At 44.2% G+C, this 17,112-nt stretch overlaps 1 protein-coding gene across 1 annotated transcript; it reads right to left on the reverse strand.

The window, feature by feature from the left end:
* Positions 1-7,241: 7,241 nt before the first annotated feature.
* Positions 7,242-8,300, reverse strand: LOC135376016 (uncharacterized). The gene has a single exon (XM_064608630.1). The coding sequence runs from the start codon at positions 8,298-8,300 to the stop codon at positions 7,242-7,244; it is 1,059 nt and encodes a 352-aa protein (XP_064464700.1).
* Between the last annotated feature and the right edge of the window lie 8,812 nt (positions 8,301-17,112).

A 17,112-nucleotide genomic window follows, 5' to 3' on the forward strand; every position in this document is an offset into this window, starting at 1 on the left:
GCTGTCGGCTGCTGGCTGCAAGCGCCTGTCGGCGAGCTATAAGCGAAAAGGTAAGATTATCTGTCCTTTGCTTCTCGTGTGTAATACGAAGGCTTATAATGACCCCAGAGCGGTGAAAGAAAACAAAGGAAACTGCATTCGCCCACTTGCACTTAGTTGCTCTGCTTTGTGTTCCCTAGCTTCCCAGCGTCTATCTGCGAGTTGCTACACCCAGAAGGGCCAAATTTTTCGCACATCAAGGTGACACGGATTATATCGCAGCATGTACAAAATTAGTTATTTGCAGGGCCGTAGAGTACTGGTTTCTTGCGAAGTACCGCGCGTGTTGTGGTTTCTGTCCTCGTACTGGAACGCGCGAGTCAGACGGCCTGGCGCCAATGCAGCGTCTGCTTTGCCTGTATTTGATGCGGCATGCGGAGGGTGTACAAACTTGTGAAAAAAAAAATCTTGGGGCAGAATATATGCTTTATACTAAACGTGCGACAAACTGATTGCGAAGGTAATTGCATGTCAAACTCGTTTTTCCTGCTCCTGAAATTCCGAAGTGATCTATTTGAAAAACAAGTGGACCCACTTGAAAAATAAAATGGAACAATTTTGTGGTCCACTTGGTTTCTAGCTGAAATTTGCGGCAGGGTAGGTATACTCCTGATGTCGCGCCATGCGAGAAATACTGACGTCGCAGAGTTCTTTTTTTATTTATTCGTGTTAGCGCTGCGAAGCAACTGTAGCTATGAACGGTATCAGATGTCGACAGATGAAGTGGGGACAGCAGGAAGGAATGGGGGACAGGGGGTTAGTATGCGTCCTTGGCTGACTTCAGGGGCAATTGTGCCGATATTCGTCTGAAAAAAAAAAGAAAAGAGAAGGAATAGCAGTGTTCCGAAGGTTTGGTGATACGCACCGTTCTGTCGTCCGGCACCGAGAAGATGAAGGAAAACCTTAATTCCTTTATTTTTCTCACTGTGTTGTACTCAACACTTCTGACATTCTCAATATTAGCATTTGCCTTCTGATGAAAAAGGAAATTTAAAAAAAGAAGCAGAGGCTATATGTATTATTTCATGTATGCTCAAAGTACATGAGCAAACCAGTGCCTGGACGGGTGTAGCAATTTTGCAACACTTGTGCGCTGTGTGGCACTGAGTGGGCATAATTTCCTACTTAGAATCTTGGGTTATTGTAACTATTCTGCGTTGCTTCAAATGATACATCTAATGCATGTAAGCCTTAATATTATTATAATTTGTATTACTGTGTCTTGACAATACTCAAGGTTGCAGTATAAGCTTTGAAATGTCCCTGCAGTCTCTTCTGAAATGTTATCCCCTGTAACTTGCAGGACGTCTTCGTGGCAACAAATGTTGACATACGAGGCACTGCAAGGGGCCGATGCAGCACATGTGAATGCACGTCGTTTTCTCGTAGCCCGGAGGTGTGGAAGTTCGGGCCCTTCCCACCTGGGTGGTGCGAATACTGTGATCACTCACCAGTGGTTCATTGTGCACTTGGTGGGTACCTCATAAGTGTCAGTTTAGATGTGAGTATATGAAGATACTTTTTTCCTTCCAGATATCTTCGGAGAAACATCGGCAAGACATGATAGGGGTGAGTGTACATTGTTTGCTCATTGACGTAAATAGTGAAGTAAGCTTGTATCACATTTGACGTTCTAGAATGTTTTTTTCGTTGAAGTAATTGAAGTAATTTATTCTTCCCTTTGTCCTCCACTCCTCTCTCCATCTGTCCACATCTGTACGGCGCTCATAGGCACAGTTGCTTCAGGGCGCTAACACGGAATCAGTGGCGTAGCCAGACCTCCAAGTTAGGGGGGCTCGATACGAAATTTCCCCCCCACCCCACCCGCTGATCCTGTGGACGACAACACACACATACTTGTGCGCAGTGCAAAGTACGGATGAAAAAACAAAAGTTGATTTCGACGTTCACAATACGATTACATGTATAGGTTGCCATGACCGATGACGTGGTGTCACGAGACTGGAAGTATTTTGGAAAGCTCATACATTGAAAACCATTCAAGAGTGCTGCTTAGATAGACGCCATGATCTACAAGAACATTCGCGAACATCACGCTGCCCCCCCCCCCCTTATATTACGTTCTCCTCTGATTTGCACGATTTGCGTTGGTTGGTCCGTGGCAGGTAGGGGGGGCTCGAGCCCCTCCTAGCCCCCCCCCCCCCCCCGTGGCTACGCCACTGCACGGAATTTAAAAAAAAATCAAGGACTGATGCAACTACTTACATATTTATTTGGCAGTGGATACTTTGCGCTACAAGATCTGGTGGGGTAGTAGTAAAGCTTGTAATATCAGATATCTTTTGAAATAATTCCAAATACATTCAAAGCAAAGCTGCCGAAGCGAACTATATCCGAAGTCTTGGTTCAGAAAAATAGTTCATACGACTAACAACAACAACTTTATTTTGAGATGGAGAGTGGGGAGGTTCATTGCCAGAGGCGATACTCTGCCCCATTGCTGGTGGGGAGGTGGGGTATAAAATACAGAGCCCCCTCACAATAACGATCCAAGTCCGATGGTGTCCAAAAATGGAAAAGAGCTTTGAGCACAGATCGTTGCTGGGCTGGATAGGGCCAGGGACCAAGCAATTTCGATAAGAGAAGGGGCGAGAGTCCAGCTGACGAAGAGACTCGGAGAGTGCGGTTCGGGAAGGTTGGTAGTGAGAAGAGAATGAAGAAGAATGTGCTCCAGATCCTCAAGAGCACCACAGTGGCAGCAGGTGGGAGAGTCAACTTGTCTCAAGTTATAACGCCACTGAGCTGTAAAGGCCACATCGAGTCGTATTCGGTGGATTAATGCAGCATCTTGACGAGAGGTGTTTCGTGGCATGCGGAAAGCGAGCGTTGTATCAACTCTGCTCAACTTTAGATGGGAGGAGAACGTCGGTTGTCCATTCATACGACCAAAGAAATAATGATCCCCATGAATTCTCTCTTATCGAAACCTGGGCTCTTTTTCATTTATTTTTTGCATAGGATCAGCTGGGAGTTTAGCACGAGCAAATTGAAAGTTGCAGAATAATTTCTTTGTCCACTCATGTAGTACATATAGCTGTTACACAACAAGATCCTTATCTATGCTGTGCCCTATCACTCCTACCGCTAAATAATCTGCATATGTCCATGCTTTGATATTTTATCAGATACGTCACATTCCACGCCCATCGACACATCGCAATGCATGGCTGTGGATGCCACACAAGATGAGGGCGCACAACACATTTTGTGATGATGATGATGATTCAGGTTTTTATGGCGCACGGACAACTAAGGTCATAGTGCGCCAAAGCTATGGTGAAAAGACAATGGGGATGGTTGGTGACTATGTAAAAGCAGCAAGATTAAACTAAAACCATAGTTTTAGAAAGGTTTAGACAGTAAAACAAGATACATGAGCAGAGCTGGGTAAAACTATATTGTATTTAAATAGCCAATATCTTTAAAATAGTTAAAAACTCTCATGAAGGGTAAAAGAGGCTCATCACCCAACAACAAGGCTGGGTGAAGTGGCAACTGATATTTGTAAAGCTCTTTAAAGTGATAGTGACGATGAGGTTCATGTGCAGGACACGTGATTAGGATGTGCAGCACAGACAGCTGCTCCCCGCACTGCGTACATTCCGGTGGTTCCTCCCGGCGCAGTAAAAAACCATGTGTGAGGTGCGTGTGACCAATGCGTAAACGACTAAAAACTACTGAATGGAGACGATTTTTAAATCTCGGTATGCTTCCCAAAATTGTGTTTTTTGACAGCCAAAGCTTGTTGTTTTCTCGTGTAGCCCACTCTCGTTGCCATTTCACATTAATTTTCCTCCTCAGGACTGACCTAAGGTCTTGAGAGGGACACTCCAAAAGGCTCACTTCAGAAGAGAGTGCAGCTGCAGCTGCTGCATCTGCGAGTTCATTGCCGGGTATCCCAACGTGGCTGGGCACCCAGCAAAAACCTAAACAGAGACCTTTTTTGATTACCTTGGTCGCAAGATATCGGGCCCTTAATACAAGGTGATTTTTCTGTTTCTGTATCGTACAGATGCCTTTAAGAGAACTCAGTGAATCGCTGTAGATGATCGAATACTTGATCTCACGGTCTAAGATGAAGCTAAGCGCCATGATTATTGCATATAGCTCTGCAGTAAAAACTGATGCAGAGTTTGGAAGCCGCTGTGACTTCGTGCAAGATTCAGTAACCATTGCACAAGAAACGGATGTGTGTGTCTTTGACCCATCGGTATAAAAGGCAGTGTGATCTCCAAAGCTTTCGGCTACATAACTGAATTCTTGCTGGAGCACACATGGTGGAGTGCCATGTTTGTTATATTTAGCTAAAGAGTAATTGCATTCTGGAAGTACGTCCCACGGCGGGGCTCCCACACACGCTTGCAAAATTGGGGTGTCATACTCAATGAACTCATACGTTTCGATTCCCTGTAGCACACGCATACTAAAAGGAGGTATAACTGTGGGTTTGCTGAGAAAGAACTGTTTAAACCGTGTCTCCCTCACAGACTGGAGTGCAGGATGTTCCGGATAGCCTTTCACTCTAAGCGCATATGATGCTGAGAGGTAGAACCTACGTCTCTCCAACGACCACTCCTTGGATTCGACATATAGACTCTCAACTGGTGATGTACGAAAGGCACCAGTTATTAAACGCAACCCCTGGTGGTGAACTGGGTTCAAAATCTTGAGAGCAGATTCGCGGGCAGATCCATAGACAATGCACCCATAGTCCAATCTTGACCTCACTGTCGAAATGTAAATTCTATGCAGCGTGTCACGATCTGCGCCCCAGGATCTGTGTGACAGCACCTTTAAGAGGCTTAGGGACTTGATGCATTTAGTTTTAAGGCTCTTAATGTGCGGTAGGAAAGTAAGTTTGCTATCAAACGTGACCCCAAGAAATTTGTGCTCACTCTTAACAGTGAGGTCCTGCCCATTCAGCTTAAGAGTAGGTGAAGGAAGCATTCCTCTGACCCTAGAGAAGTGAACACAGACAGTTTTCTCGTGCGAGAACTTAAACCCATTTTCGAGGGACCATGTGGTAAGCTTGTTTAGAGCTAGCTGCATCTGACGCTCGCATATTGCTAGATTTGTAGAAGAATATGATATTTGAATGTCATCTACGTATAAGGAGCATGACATGGAGCGAGGAATTACATTGGCTACTGAATTGATTTTCACAAGGAAGAGAGTAACACTCAGGACGGATCCCTGTGGCACTCCATTCTCTTGAACCAGAACACGAGATAGCGTCGTTCCAAGTCGTACTTGGAATGTCCTGTTTTGTAGGAAGTTCATGACGCACCTGAGTATGCGCCCCCTGATCCCAAAAGAGTACAGATCTTGTAGGATACCATACCGCCAAGCGGTATCGTATGCCTTCTCAAGATCAAAGAAAACAGAGAGGCAGTGTTGTCTTCGGACAAAAGCTTCACGTATCATTGTTTCTACTCGAACCAGGTGGTCCGTTGTGGACCGCCCGGCACGAAAACCACACTGAAGTTCAGAGAGACATTTGTTTTCCTCTAGAAAATGGACGAGCCGACCATTGACCATACGCTCAAATGTTTTGCCGATGCAGCTTGTGAGAGCGATAGGTCGATAGCTAGTTGGATTTGAAGGGTCTTTTCCAGGTTTTAACAGTGGAACAACGGTGGCAGTTTTCCATGTGGATGGTAATGTGCTGTCTGCCCAGATTCGGTTGAAGAAAAGAAGCAAGCATTCTTTCGATGTTTCGGACAAGTGCTGAAGCATGGAATATGTCACTCGGTCTGGACCAGGTGAGGTAGCCTTTGCTGAAGATAATGACCTCTGCAGCTCTATCATAGTAAACGGCTGATTATATCCATGGTCGTCCCCGCCACTCATTCGAATTGTCTTCTTTTCTGCAGTGTCTTTGATCTTAAGAAACTTTTTACTATAATGAGATGAGTCAGAAATTCTTTGGAAATGCTCCCCAAGCGCATTCGCCTGCTCTTCTAGGCTTTCACATACCTGACCGTTAACTTCTAAAAGAGGGACGGAATGACTGATGTGTTCTCCTCTGATTTTGCGAAGTCTGTCCCATACCACTTTGGATGGGGTGTTACAAGACAGAGACGATACAAAGGCGTGCCAAGAGGACCGCTTAGCTTGTTTGCGTGTCCACCTGGCCTTTGCTCTTGCCTTTTTAAAAAGTAGGAGATTTTGTGATGTGGGGTACCTCCGAAATGTGCCCCATGCCCGATTTTGCAGTTTGCGAGTTTCCTCGCATTCACTGTTCCACCAGGGTTTAGGTCGCTTTGGGAGACGACCAGAAGCCTGGGGAATGAATTGTGTTGCTGCATCGAGGATGATGTTACTAATAAGATTGCTAGCTTCCTCGATCGTCACCGTATCAATAGGAATCAGAGAGAGGTCACATTTTTCAGAAAACTGATTCCAGTCGGCTATTTCAAATTTCCACCTGGGAGGGCGTGTCGTCAGAGTGTCGACTAGAGTAAGGTATTTTAACACCACTGGGAAGTGGTCACTTCCAAGTGGGTTTTGTTTTACAGTCCATTCTATCTCCTGAAACAAGGATGGACTGCAAAAAGACAGGTCTAAGGCTGAGAGAGTCTGACTTGAAGAATGTATGTATGTAGGTGCCCCTGTGTTTAAAAGACAGATGGATGTTGATAATAAAAATGTCTCTAACATTTTCCCTCGAGTGCCAGTTCTTGTACTGCCCCAAAGTGGATTATGAGCATTAAAGTCACCTAGAACTATAAAAGGACTTGGAAGTTGGCTGCATAAATCTTCTAATTCTTTTTGTGTAATAGTGTCTGATGGCGGCAAGTATACCGAGCAGACGGTGACGATCCTGTCTAAACACACCTGCACAGCTACAGCTTCCAAGTCTGTAACTAGGTGAATTGCTTTTGTTGGGAGAGATCGTCGTGTGATGATCGCTACACCACCAGATGCTCGGGTGGCGTCACTTCGATCTGTTCGAAATATGTTGTGTCTACGCAGTGGATTTTGTGTTTGGTTGTTCAAATATGTTTCCTGAAGACAAAAACATGTAGCATTATACGTCTCGAAGAGATCGTTCACATCATCTAAGTTAGAAAGGAACCCACGACAATTCCATTGGAGGATCGTGTGCTGCATAATAGTTGCAGTACTAAGAAGTAGTAGTAAGTGTGTCAGAAACTTTTGCCGACTTTGAAAAGCTTTCATCACCTATTTTTTGTTGGAGGTGTGACCCGCGGCCTTGTGGGTTTCTTCCGCGCAGCCGCAAGCTCCTTGTCAGATATGTCAGGGAGTGACCCACTCCCCGACAGACTAGCTCTATTCTTTTGGAGGACTTGGGAGCTCGTGCTCGCGAAGGAGCGCTCAGAGCTCGTCTCGTCCTCGCAGTTCATGGATGTGGTCTCCGTGGACTGTGAGGACAGAAGTGGCGTCGGTGTTAGGGACGCCACTGGAGTTTCGGGGACTGGAGGTGGACGTGCACCTCCCTGGACATCTTTTGTGGTTGTCTCTATCAGCAGTGATTGCTCGGTCTGTGTGTACTGTGTTACTAGTTTCACTTTCTGTTTTACGGCTGTGGCAAAGGATTTTTCGAAAAAGATGGGAGCTACTTTTTTCCTTGCTTCTGGGTAACTGATGTTCTGTGTAACCTTAACGTGCAGGACTTCCTTTTCATATTTCCACTTTGTACAGGACCTCGAGTAGGATGGGTGGTTGGAAGAACAGTTGACACAGCAGTCTGGCCCTTTGCATTCTTTAGTCTCATGGTCAGACTTTCCACATCGTGCACAACAGGCAGAGCCACGGCACCCGTCTGCAGCATGTCCAAACCTGTTGCACCGAAAACAGCGCAACGGGTTCGGTATGTAAGGTCGGACATCTGCTGACAGGTAGCCTACTTTTAGTTTTGTTGGAAGTGTGGGCCTGTCAAAAGTCAGTACTATATTTCGTGTGGTGATGTACTCCCCATTTTTACGGATTTTGATTTTGCGTACATCAATGACATCCTGGTCCTTCAAGTTTTCTAGGATTTCTTCCACAGGCACGTCAATCAGTTCTGATACTGCGATGACGCCCCTGCAAGTGTTCAGTGTTTTGTGCAAGGAAGCTGAAATCTTTTTACCCATCATCTCATGTGTGTTTAGAATGCGTTCACAGTCTATTTCATTGGTGCATTTTACGAGAAGGTCGCCAGATCTGATGCGTTTGATTTCAGTTATGTACTTAGACAGTGATGCCACCGCTTTCTCAATGAAAAAGGGTGACATCTTTCCCAGTGGTGTGCTTTTCTCTTTCTCTGTATCTGAAGAAGAAAGTACAATGTATTTTGAAGTGAACTGTTTTGTTACAGTCCTTAAGGCTTCGGTCCGTGGACGCTTTGCGGCCACGATCTCAGTAGAAGAAGAATATTTACCCATGTAGGTTTGATCAATGAGTATTCCAAAAACGTCACCCGTATTTCATACTCATACATACGGGAAGGTCCCGGAGTTTGACAACCCATCAGCCGGGGCTTGACCAAGTCCCCGACTGCCACCGTTCAAGGTTTCTACCCTTCACCTTAAATCCCCTCGGCACGGTACGGATAACACCTTAGGACTGGGGGCTGGGGTCCGTGGTGGCGCCACTCACCAAACACCAGCCGAAGCCGGTGCCCCCTGCGGGGAACACATTTTGTACCTCTCCGATATTTCTGGTGAGTTCAAAAGATGTCAATGAACCCCCTGTACTTTTAAGTGTTCTAAAAATGTGAAGGCTGTTTTTTAAAGTACTCTGTCTTCACTACAGCATTGTGTTTTTATTTGCGTGCAACACATACCCTCCATTGCCCTCATATATTGCACAATGCACTTCTGCATATTTTACCATAGGGTGTAAATAAAAAAAAACTACTTATGAAATGGTTCATTTTTCTACATCCTATTGATTGTATTGTAAATCATTAGGCAACTACGTCTATTCCATTTTTTTTTCGTGATCATTAATTATTAAGTGGTATTTTCTTAACACGTAGGCTGCGAGTATCAGATACTGGAGGAAAATGACTCAGGTACAGAATCACAGACTCTGAGCACAGGACCACTTCAACCAGACCAAATGCACCCAACAACATCGGCTGCTTCAACTGCTAGCCATGCACCCACTGACTGTTACGAAGACAGAGCAAAGGAAAAAGTTCCTCATGTATGTGCTAACTGTGGCTTGACAACAGTGAATTTCCAAAGATTTAAAGTTCACATAAAAGCCTGTTCAGGCGATAAACGTCCCTGTTTATCCTGTCCACATTGTGGAACAAGGATTCGATATAGAAAGCGATACAAAGGGCATGTTATGTTCTGTAACACGTGCAACGAAGAACCACAGCCACTGGAAAACAGGGGGTCAAATGAAGTTCCAGATCTCGATTACAGTGATGAAGCAACAGAATCTGAAACTCATCATATTCTTGAGAGCATTTATGATACTGATGACCTTGCCATTATTCGTGACCTCTGTCGCATACTGGAATCCCAACACCGCTCATCAAAAAAAGGGATCAACTCAGTCGTAGAATGTTTCACGAAAATTATTGAGAGGAATAGCATACCATGTGACTTGTCACAGCTACAGAGCGACAAGTTGCGCAAGGCAGACTGTGCGAAACTAGGAATTTATGTTCCGCCAGTGCAAGTAGCGCTACCTGACGGGAAGAGTGCCTACTATATTCCGCTGAAAAGCTTGCTTGAAAATATACTCAAACACCCAGAGGTGCATCATTGGCTTTCTACCAAAGTGAAGAAAGGCTCATTCGGCAAACTCCATGATCTTCACGATGGAGCACGCATGCGTTACCATCCAGCTGTTGGAAACGACGAAAATTGTTTCCTCAGTATGATACTATACTGTGACGACATCGAAATTGCGAATGCCCTCGGGATGAAGAGGGGGAACCGTGGCAAACTTACAGTGTTCTATATTATATTTGCCAACATGCCACCATACGTGCGGTCCCAGTCATCCAATATCTTTCTTGTAGGTATTGGGCACTCGAAAAGCTTGAAAGGCACGGAAGCAAAGACTACTCTCCTTAGAGATACAATAGATAGTGTGAATGAGATGGCCTCTGATGGTGTTCCTATCAGCACTATTAATGGGACAGTAATGTACAGAGGAAGCATTGTAGCCTTTATGGGAGGTAGCCTAGCAAGTCACAACATTGGAGGTTTCAAGGAATCTTTCGGACCTAATGTACAATTTGCCTGTCGGAGGTGCAAAATTCCATCTGCTGACATTAGTCAATGTCAGTATCACACGCAGTGTCCACCCAGGACTGATGAGGAAATTGCAACACAGGTGGAACAATTGAATAATACACAAACAGAGAAAGAACGTAAAGCACTCTCTTCAGCTTTTTGGTTTAATGGTGAGTCAGTGCTGACAAAGTTCAGTAACTTTTCACTAGTAACTGATGTTTTATTTGACCCTATGCATGTGCTGCTGGAAGGTGTTGCTCCAAAAGAAATTTCTCTGTTCCTAAGGCACTGTGTGAGAAATGCAGCATATTTTTCCCGTCGTACCTTGAATAATTGCCTTCAGACTTTCCAATTTCATCGTAGCATCAGTTGCAGCGATTACCCACGGTTGTTAGAGGTAGACCTCAAGCTTGTGAGCTCAGCCAGTGCAACGTTCGTGCTGCTACTGCACCTCCAATTCATTGTGAATGACCTTGTGCCAAATAACAAGTTTCTGAGTTGCCTTGTGCTTCTGTGCCAAATTGTACAGGTGTGCTGGTCACCTGTGCTGTCTATTGACTGCATTAGCGATCTTGAATCCGCAATTGCAGAACATAGTAAATTGTATGTTGAATGCTATGGTGAGCCAAATCTCATGCCAAAACACCACATGCTGGTGCACTTTGTTGAGGAAGCGAAGAACTTTGGCCCGTTAAAGCATCACTCTACAATGAGCTGTGAAACAAAAAAACTCATTGCCTAAATCAAAAAAGTATTTCAACTTCAAGAATCTGCCTTTCACAGTGGCTGAACTATACCAAATTCACTCATCGTCTTACTTCTGGCATGGCTCTGGAGCACCAAAGATAGGTTATTGCCTAAATACCCAAGAACGTGTTCTATGTGCTAAAGTACTAGACGTGTATGAGAACATGGTACACGCTGGGTTACCAGCCAACCTGCTTGGTGAGACTGTTGCATGCTATAGATCTACTGTGATTAAGGCTACGGTCCCACTCATCACCCGAAAAGTGTCATTTTCACTCAAAGGTTACACGGCTTCTCGGCAACTTACGTGAAATATGTTGGTACCGTTGGAAAGCTTGTTCTTTGGGCAAGCTAAGCCAAGAACTCGTTTTTTTATGTGATGATCAGCTGTGGCGTTATAAAGCGAGAAGGACGACCATATCTTCCATTTTTGGTGTTTTTCAATCAAGGATGATGCGAACACGAAAAGAGATAGCGCTGTCAATCTTTTTTCAAAGTGACGTTGCACAGTATACAAAGGATAGTCAAGAGCTTTTTTTCTCGCGTAAAGCGTACATTAATTGATTATTGCCTATCAAATTTAAGAAAAAAACGCTACTTTTACACTTGCCATAAAAAGCTATTCTGTACTTATTCTCGGCTGAAAATATGATCAGCGGGCAGGTAATTATCAGCAGGAGTGATGTCCAAAGTTTTATCGCAAATGAAAGAATACTAAATAAACTAGCGTTTTTCAAAATCGCACACAGAAATGCAGAAAATATGGTGACAAGCGCCACCTGCCGTACGCGTTTGAAACCAGCGGCAGCTTCGCGTTGCAAGAGGTTGCCGAGAGATGGCACGGGTTCCTATGTGCTGATCACGTGATCACGTAGCGGTTCTCTGTTCTCTGACCTCCCTGACTTACGAAACGTTGGCCCCGTGCGTGATTCCGTATACGCAGTTTCCTGCCGCGTGTATTTTTGTTGATCGTACGGTTATATTGTGTCCGTTTGGCTGAATTTCGTGCTGAGGAGTTGCATTATTCTCCATTATGTTGGTCGCCAATCGTCCTTTTGTAGTACTGCAGGGCTGCACATTGGCACGTGTGGGCACGTTGTCCTCATGTGATTTCTTTATTCATATGTGTTGAGGTCAGGAGTTAAGAGCACCGGACCAACCGCATGGAGCCAGTTTGGCTTAGATCAGCCAGTTACCCACACACTGCAAGCAAACACCACTGAGCATTCACACTGGAATGGTGGAGCAGATGCTCTTGGTCGAAGTTCGGCCTTTGTCACGTTATGCGCACCATTTCGTCGTGTATTCGATCACCCAGGATTGTAATCAGACTACCTAGAAAATCACTCTCTCGCAAAAGCAACATATTTCGTTGCTGCCATCTTTCCTGCATATTTCGTGTTTCTGTTCGTGCTTCCGGATTACTGTTCGAGCTAAATTTAGATAGCAAAGAAGAGCGTTTACTATTATTATTTCTGGTGTGTGTTGTTGTTGTTCTACCCTGACAATTACGTCCCCCGCGGGGTGCAGGTTTGATAGGTATTTTCTCAGTCCTATTTTAGGCCCCCTTACTTTTCTGTTGAAATTATTCCTGTACTGTGTGAGAAATTTTCTACCTTTACGAAAAACTGGACTCGAAATGTGGTACGTTACCAGATAAAGATGGAACGCGTTACTTTCGTCGTTACCGCCCACGTGATCAGAACAGTGCCCGTCGCGACGTCGTTGTGTACGATATAACCAGGTCACGCCGGAGCAAGGATGATCAAACAGCATCGAGAAATACACTCAAAGCAAATATATTCGCACTGGAATGACGGGAGAGAGGCTCTTGGCGGAACTTTAGACTATGCAAAACGGAGTAATCACTTCGTCGTGCAACTGATCACTCAAAATTATATTCATTTTACCTAGAAAAATTACTTGCTCGCAGAAGACTGATTGAAGTCAAATTCACTAAACGAGTAATCGATCTTCACGTGTTACGTACAACTCGGTCGTGACGTTGTCCGCTACACTGAGGTAAACGTTGCAGCTTTCACAGAGGCATAATTCCATCTGAAACATGTCTACCTCATGCTACTTTCGAAAATAAAGATACCGTTCGAGGCAAATTTCGCCAGCGTTCCAATTCGAGAAGCGACATGAGAAGTGCGGCAGACACCGCGTTCAGGGGTGCGTGCAAAATCTCGCCCTTGGAGTATGGAGCCAGGGCACATCATCACGACAGGTAGCTGTGGGTCAGCTTCTTCGCTTCTTTTGTCTTTCAAACGCACTTCTCTGTTGGGTTCAGTTTGCTTTCTCTCCGTTTCCTTGTTTGCAATTGCAAGGTACCATGCTCCCTTCTACCCCTCCCCATCCTTCCAGAGAAAAGAAAGAGAAAGAGCCGTCCCCCTGTCATTCACGATTGCGCCGTTCCTCGCCAAGAACAAGTTCAAATTCAAGAATCGGGTGCTCCAAGAACCAGGATAAAATTCATTTTGTAGACAAGGGGACGGCATGGTGTTGCAGGCATTTTGCTGTGAGGAACCTTCGCCACGCGATGCTGTTTTATTTGAAATCAGTTTATGGAAACCAATTTCTTGAACTGAACTCTGAAGTTTACATGAAGGATCCTCTGTTCGCTCGCAAGAAGGACGATCACTTCAATCACTTCACTGCAAACTAACGCGGCGGAAAAGACTGAACTAAAATGGCGAAATCAGCGACTTGACTCTGAGAAAGGACACACGTCTTACCATCACATAAAGCAATAACTGCGCCCAGTACCAAATTTAGGTGGCGGACTGCTGCTACCCGCTACTCCTCTAAAAAGTAGCACAATTACAAGCGGCGCTACTCATTTCTAAACTATAGTGTGATATATCACTCTTCCTAATTACTAATTATGTATTCGCGTTGTGGCGAACACGTACCCATTTTGACTACATGTTGCTATAATCAGGAGCAATGAGCACGAAAATCGTCGATACCAGCCCTGAAACCAGGATTCTAGACAGAATAGGTTGACGCAGAAATTGAAAAATGTCACCATATCACCCGATCATGTTGGATTGTGGGGCTAAAGACACGGCTCCGCCTTGTCCAAGTGGAACGCCCTGAGATACGGTATACTTCTTTCCATTTTTCCCAATGAAATAGCCACAAAGTAGCTGTAGCAGCATCGAATCCGCTGCCAAGCTTTGTGGCGGAAATTACTTTTCCGCTAGTGGTTAGAAACGTAGCACATCCGCTCCTCAGCTAATGAAAATCGTGTATAGCGATTAGCGACTACAGCACTGCCCATTGTGGTACTGTCACCGCGGCTGACGTGCGGAATACAGACGGGTCTAAGAGTAAAACGCGCAATTTCCCTATTTTTGCTTCGTTTATGCCATTTCCGTATTACGGGCATTGATGCTGGTCAGTTTCCGTGCGCAGTGTATGCCAGTATGCCATTTCCGTGACTGCTCGGTTCCATAGGGTAATTTTATAAATTATTTCAAGCTGAAATAATAGAAATAAAGGTGAAAACACATAAACAAGCAACTTCACAGCAAAAAGCTGTTGACTACAATGTATTTTTTATTATGATTGTTTCGTCATCTTGCATTTGAGAGGAATTCATTTTTTGCACACTGTACGTCACATGGCATGGACGCTGCAGGCAGCACCATACATAGGACGGTGTGAATGTTTGGGTTTTTGAGCACCGAAGCGAGTAATCGTATATCCTATTCCATTTCCTAATCAAATATGGAATTTAATGTTCGAATGCCAAATCGAATTGATGCGTCTACTAAATTGACAAACTGTACAGTCATGGGCCTCCCGAGATGTGATACCGCTAGATATATTGAAATATATTTTTGCCTGTCAATTTTGTTGCTTTCCCCCCACATTTTATTTCCCTCTTTACACATCACACCTCTCGTCATCTCACAAAGCGATAACACGAATCGCAGCCAAATAGAAAAAAAAAAGTTATCTTCACCCACGGCCGCTACTATGCGGAATACGGACAGGTTACATAGCGTATAATTGTCGACTTCCCTATTTTACTTCGGTTATGCCATTCCTTTGATTCTTATCATTTTGTGTGCGTACTGTGAGTTGAACTTCTAGTTTCAACAGAAGTGGTAATTTCATAATTCATTTCAAGAAATCCGGTTTCTGTAAGCTGTATTGAGATAAAACTGCTACCGATCGGCACGTAAACAGACTCTTCACAGCTGACTGCAATTATTTAGTATTTGCGTCCATTTTTTATGACGGTTGTTTGACCATTTTGCGTTTGAGATATATATTTTTTTTATATCTCAAATATATTATATTTTGCACAGTCTTCGTCACACGCTACGCGCGCGGCAGCTACCCCCGTGCTACTCAAACCACGAAAGCACCAAAAATCAACTCGCCGTCTTGCACGACAGTTTCAAAAGGCTTTTACGAGACAATGCTCCCTTCTACACAGGTATAAACACCGGGTACGGTGGCATACAGAAGAGACTCAAGGTCAAAGGGTCCAGTCGGGAGAATCGCGCGCGGTTCTCCCTAACGGGGTCATCCACGGAAACCGCGACGGTGGCGCCCCGCCGTAGCAAGTCCGTAAGTAAATTCAAGATGGCTACCGTGAGACCGTAGCCTTAAGAACGTCGTGATCACGGAAGATGACGTACTAGTAGTTATGAATGAGAGTGACACAGCTTCTTTTGTAAGGGTGAACAGGGTAATTGATGTACATGGAACGACATACCTTTGTGTTAACCTCATGGTTCAGGAAGAATTTACAGCTGAAGTCAATGCTTTTTTGCTGAAGGATGTTGATCATTAGGCTATCATATCACCCGAAAAGCTGTTATATCCATGGCCATGTTACACATACACATGCAGCAGGGGTGTCTATAGTATCCCGCGATGCCTACACTTCTCTCCCTAGATTGCTGAAGTTGTACATAAAATTTGTATGGGACATAGGATGATTTATTCTTCATGTAATCATGATGTGGTTAGAGTGTTGATGTTGAACTGTTGATGTCTTTTACTTCCTAAATATAACATTTCAATAGAACACAAGTGTGACATTCTTTTGTCTATGATATTTTCAGGAGCGACTCACATGGTCTGAAAATAATGAGTTGCCTCACTTTTCACACATGGTTCATCCATTGCTTGAAGGTGCCAGCCTCTTATCTGTAGAGGAGAGGACACTCCAACGTCAATTTCAAGACGAACTGACTGAGTTCCTAGAGTACGTTAATTTTTTTAATCCCTCTTGGGAAGCTAGTACAGCGTGATACTCCCTTCCAGCATATCTGTCACTTCTTTAGTGAAACCACTTTGGCTATGACATTTTGTTACGCTGTAAGCCTCTGCAAACTCTAGCTAAGCTTAGCATTATCATATTTAACGACACGGGCTATATTTGCAAGACTGCATAGCAGTGATGGGAAGTACGTTAAGTAGCAATAACTCATCTGCTGCTTCAAGTACATTTCTCATTAATTATACTTTACTTACAGTACATTTTGATTTGTCTTCTTTGTACTGTATTTTAAATACTTTTCTTCAGTACCTTCCTTTCAAGTACTGAAGTATCCAATTGGCAATACAAACGCAAAACTTGGTCAACACATCATTTCTTTTGGTTCATATTAATGCAGAACTATCCATGTTACCTAACTAGCATTTTGCAGAAATGCTTGCTAAAAGCTTTCTAACGATAACATTAGAAACATAATTACCTCACGTTATATCACCTACCAACTGTTGAAACGTTCAGCGATATGATGTACTTGATCCATATTTTAAGTACTTTGCAAAAGCCTTCGTACTTTAGTTTCAGTACATTTGCAGTATGGTACTTTGTACTGTGCGTAAACTATAACAGGTACTAGGTGCTTGGCACTTTACTTCATGTACAAGTTTGAGGTACTTTGCCCGGTACCGAAAATCATGTCAAGAAGACTGCATCGCGCCCAACTCACAATTTCTGTTTCCATTTTTCCAGTGCACATGGTCTCATTATGAATGAGGAGTCATGGCGCTTACGCTTGCGATACCGATCCCTTGGAGAGGCAATTATGAAAAAGTACCCAAGGATTATTTGGCCAAAGGCCAA

Source organism: Ornithodoros turicata, unplaced genomic scaffold (genome assembly GCF_037126465.1).
Source record: "Ornithodoros turicata isolate Travis unplaced genomic scaffold, ASM3712646v1 ctg00000969.1, whole genome shotgun sequence".
NCBI classification, from domain to species: domain Eukaryota; kingdom Metazoa; phylum Arthropoda; class Arachnida; order Ixodida; family Argasidae; genus Ornithodoros; species Ornithodoros turicata.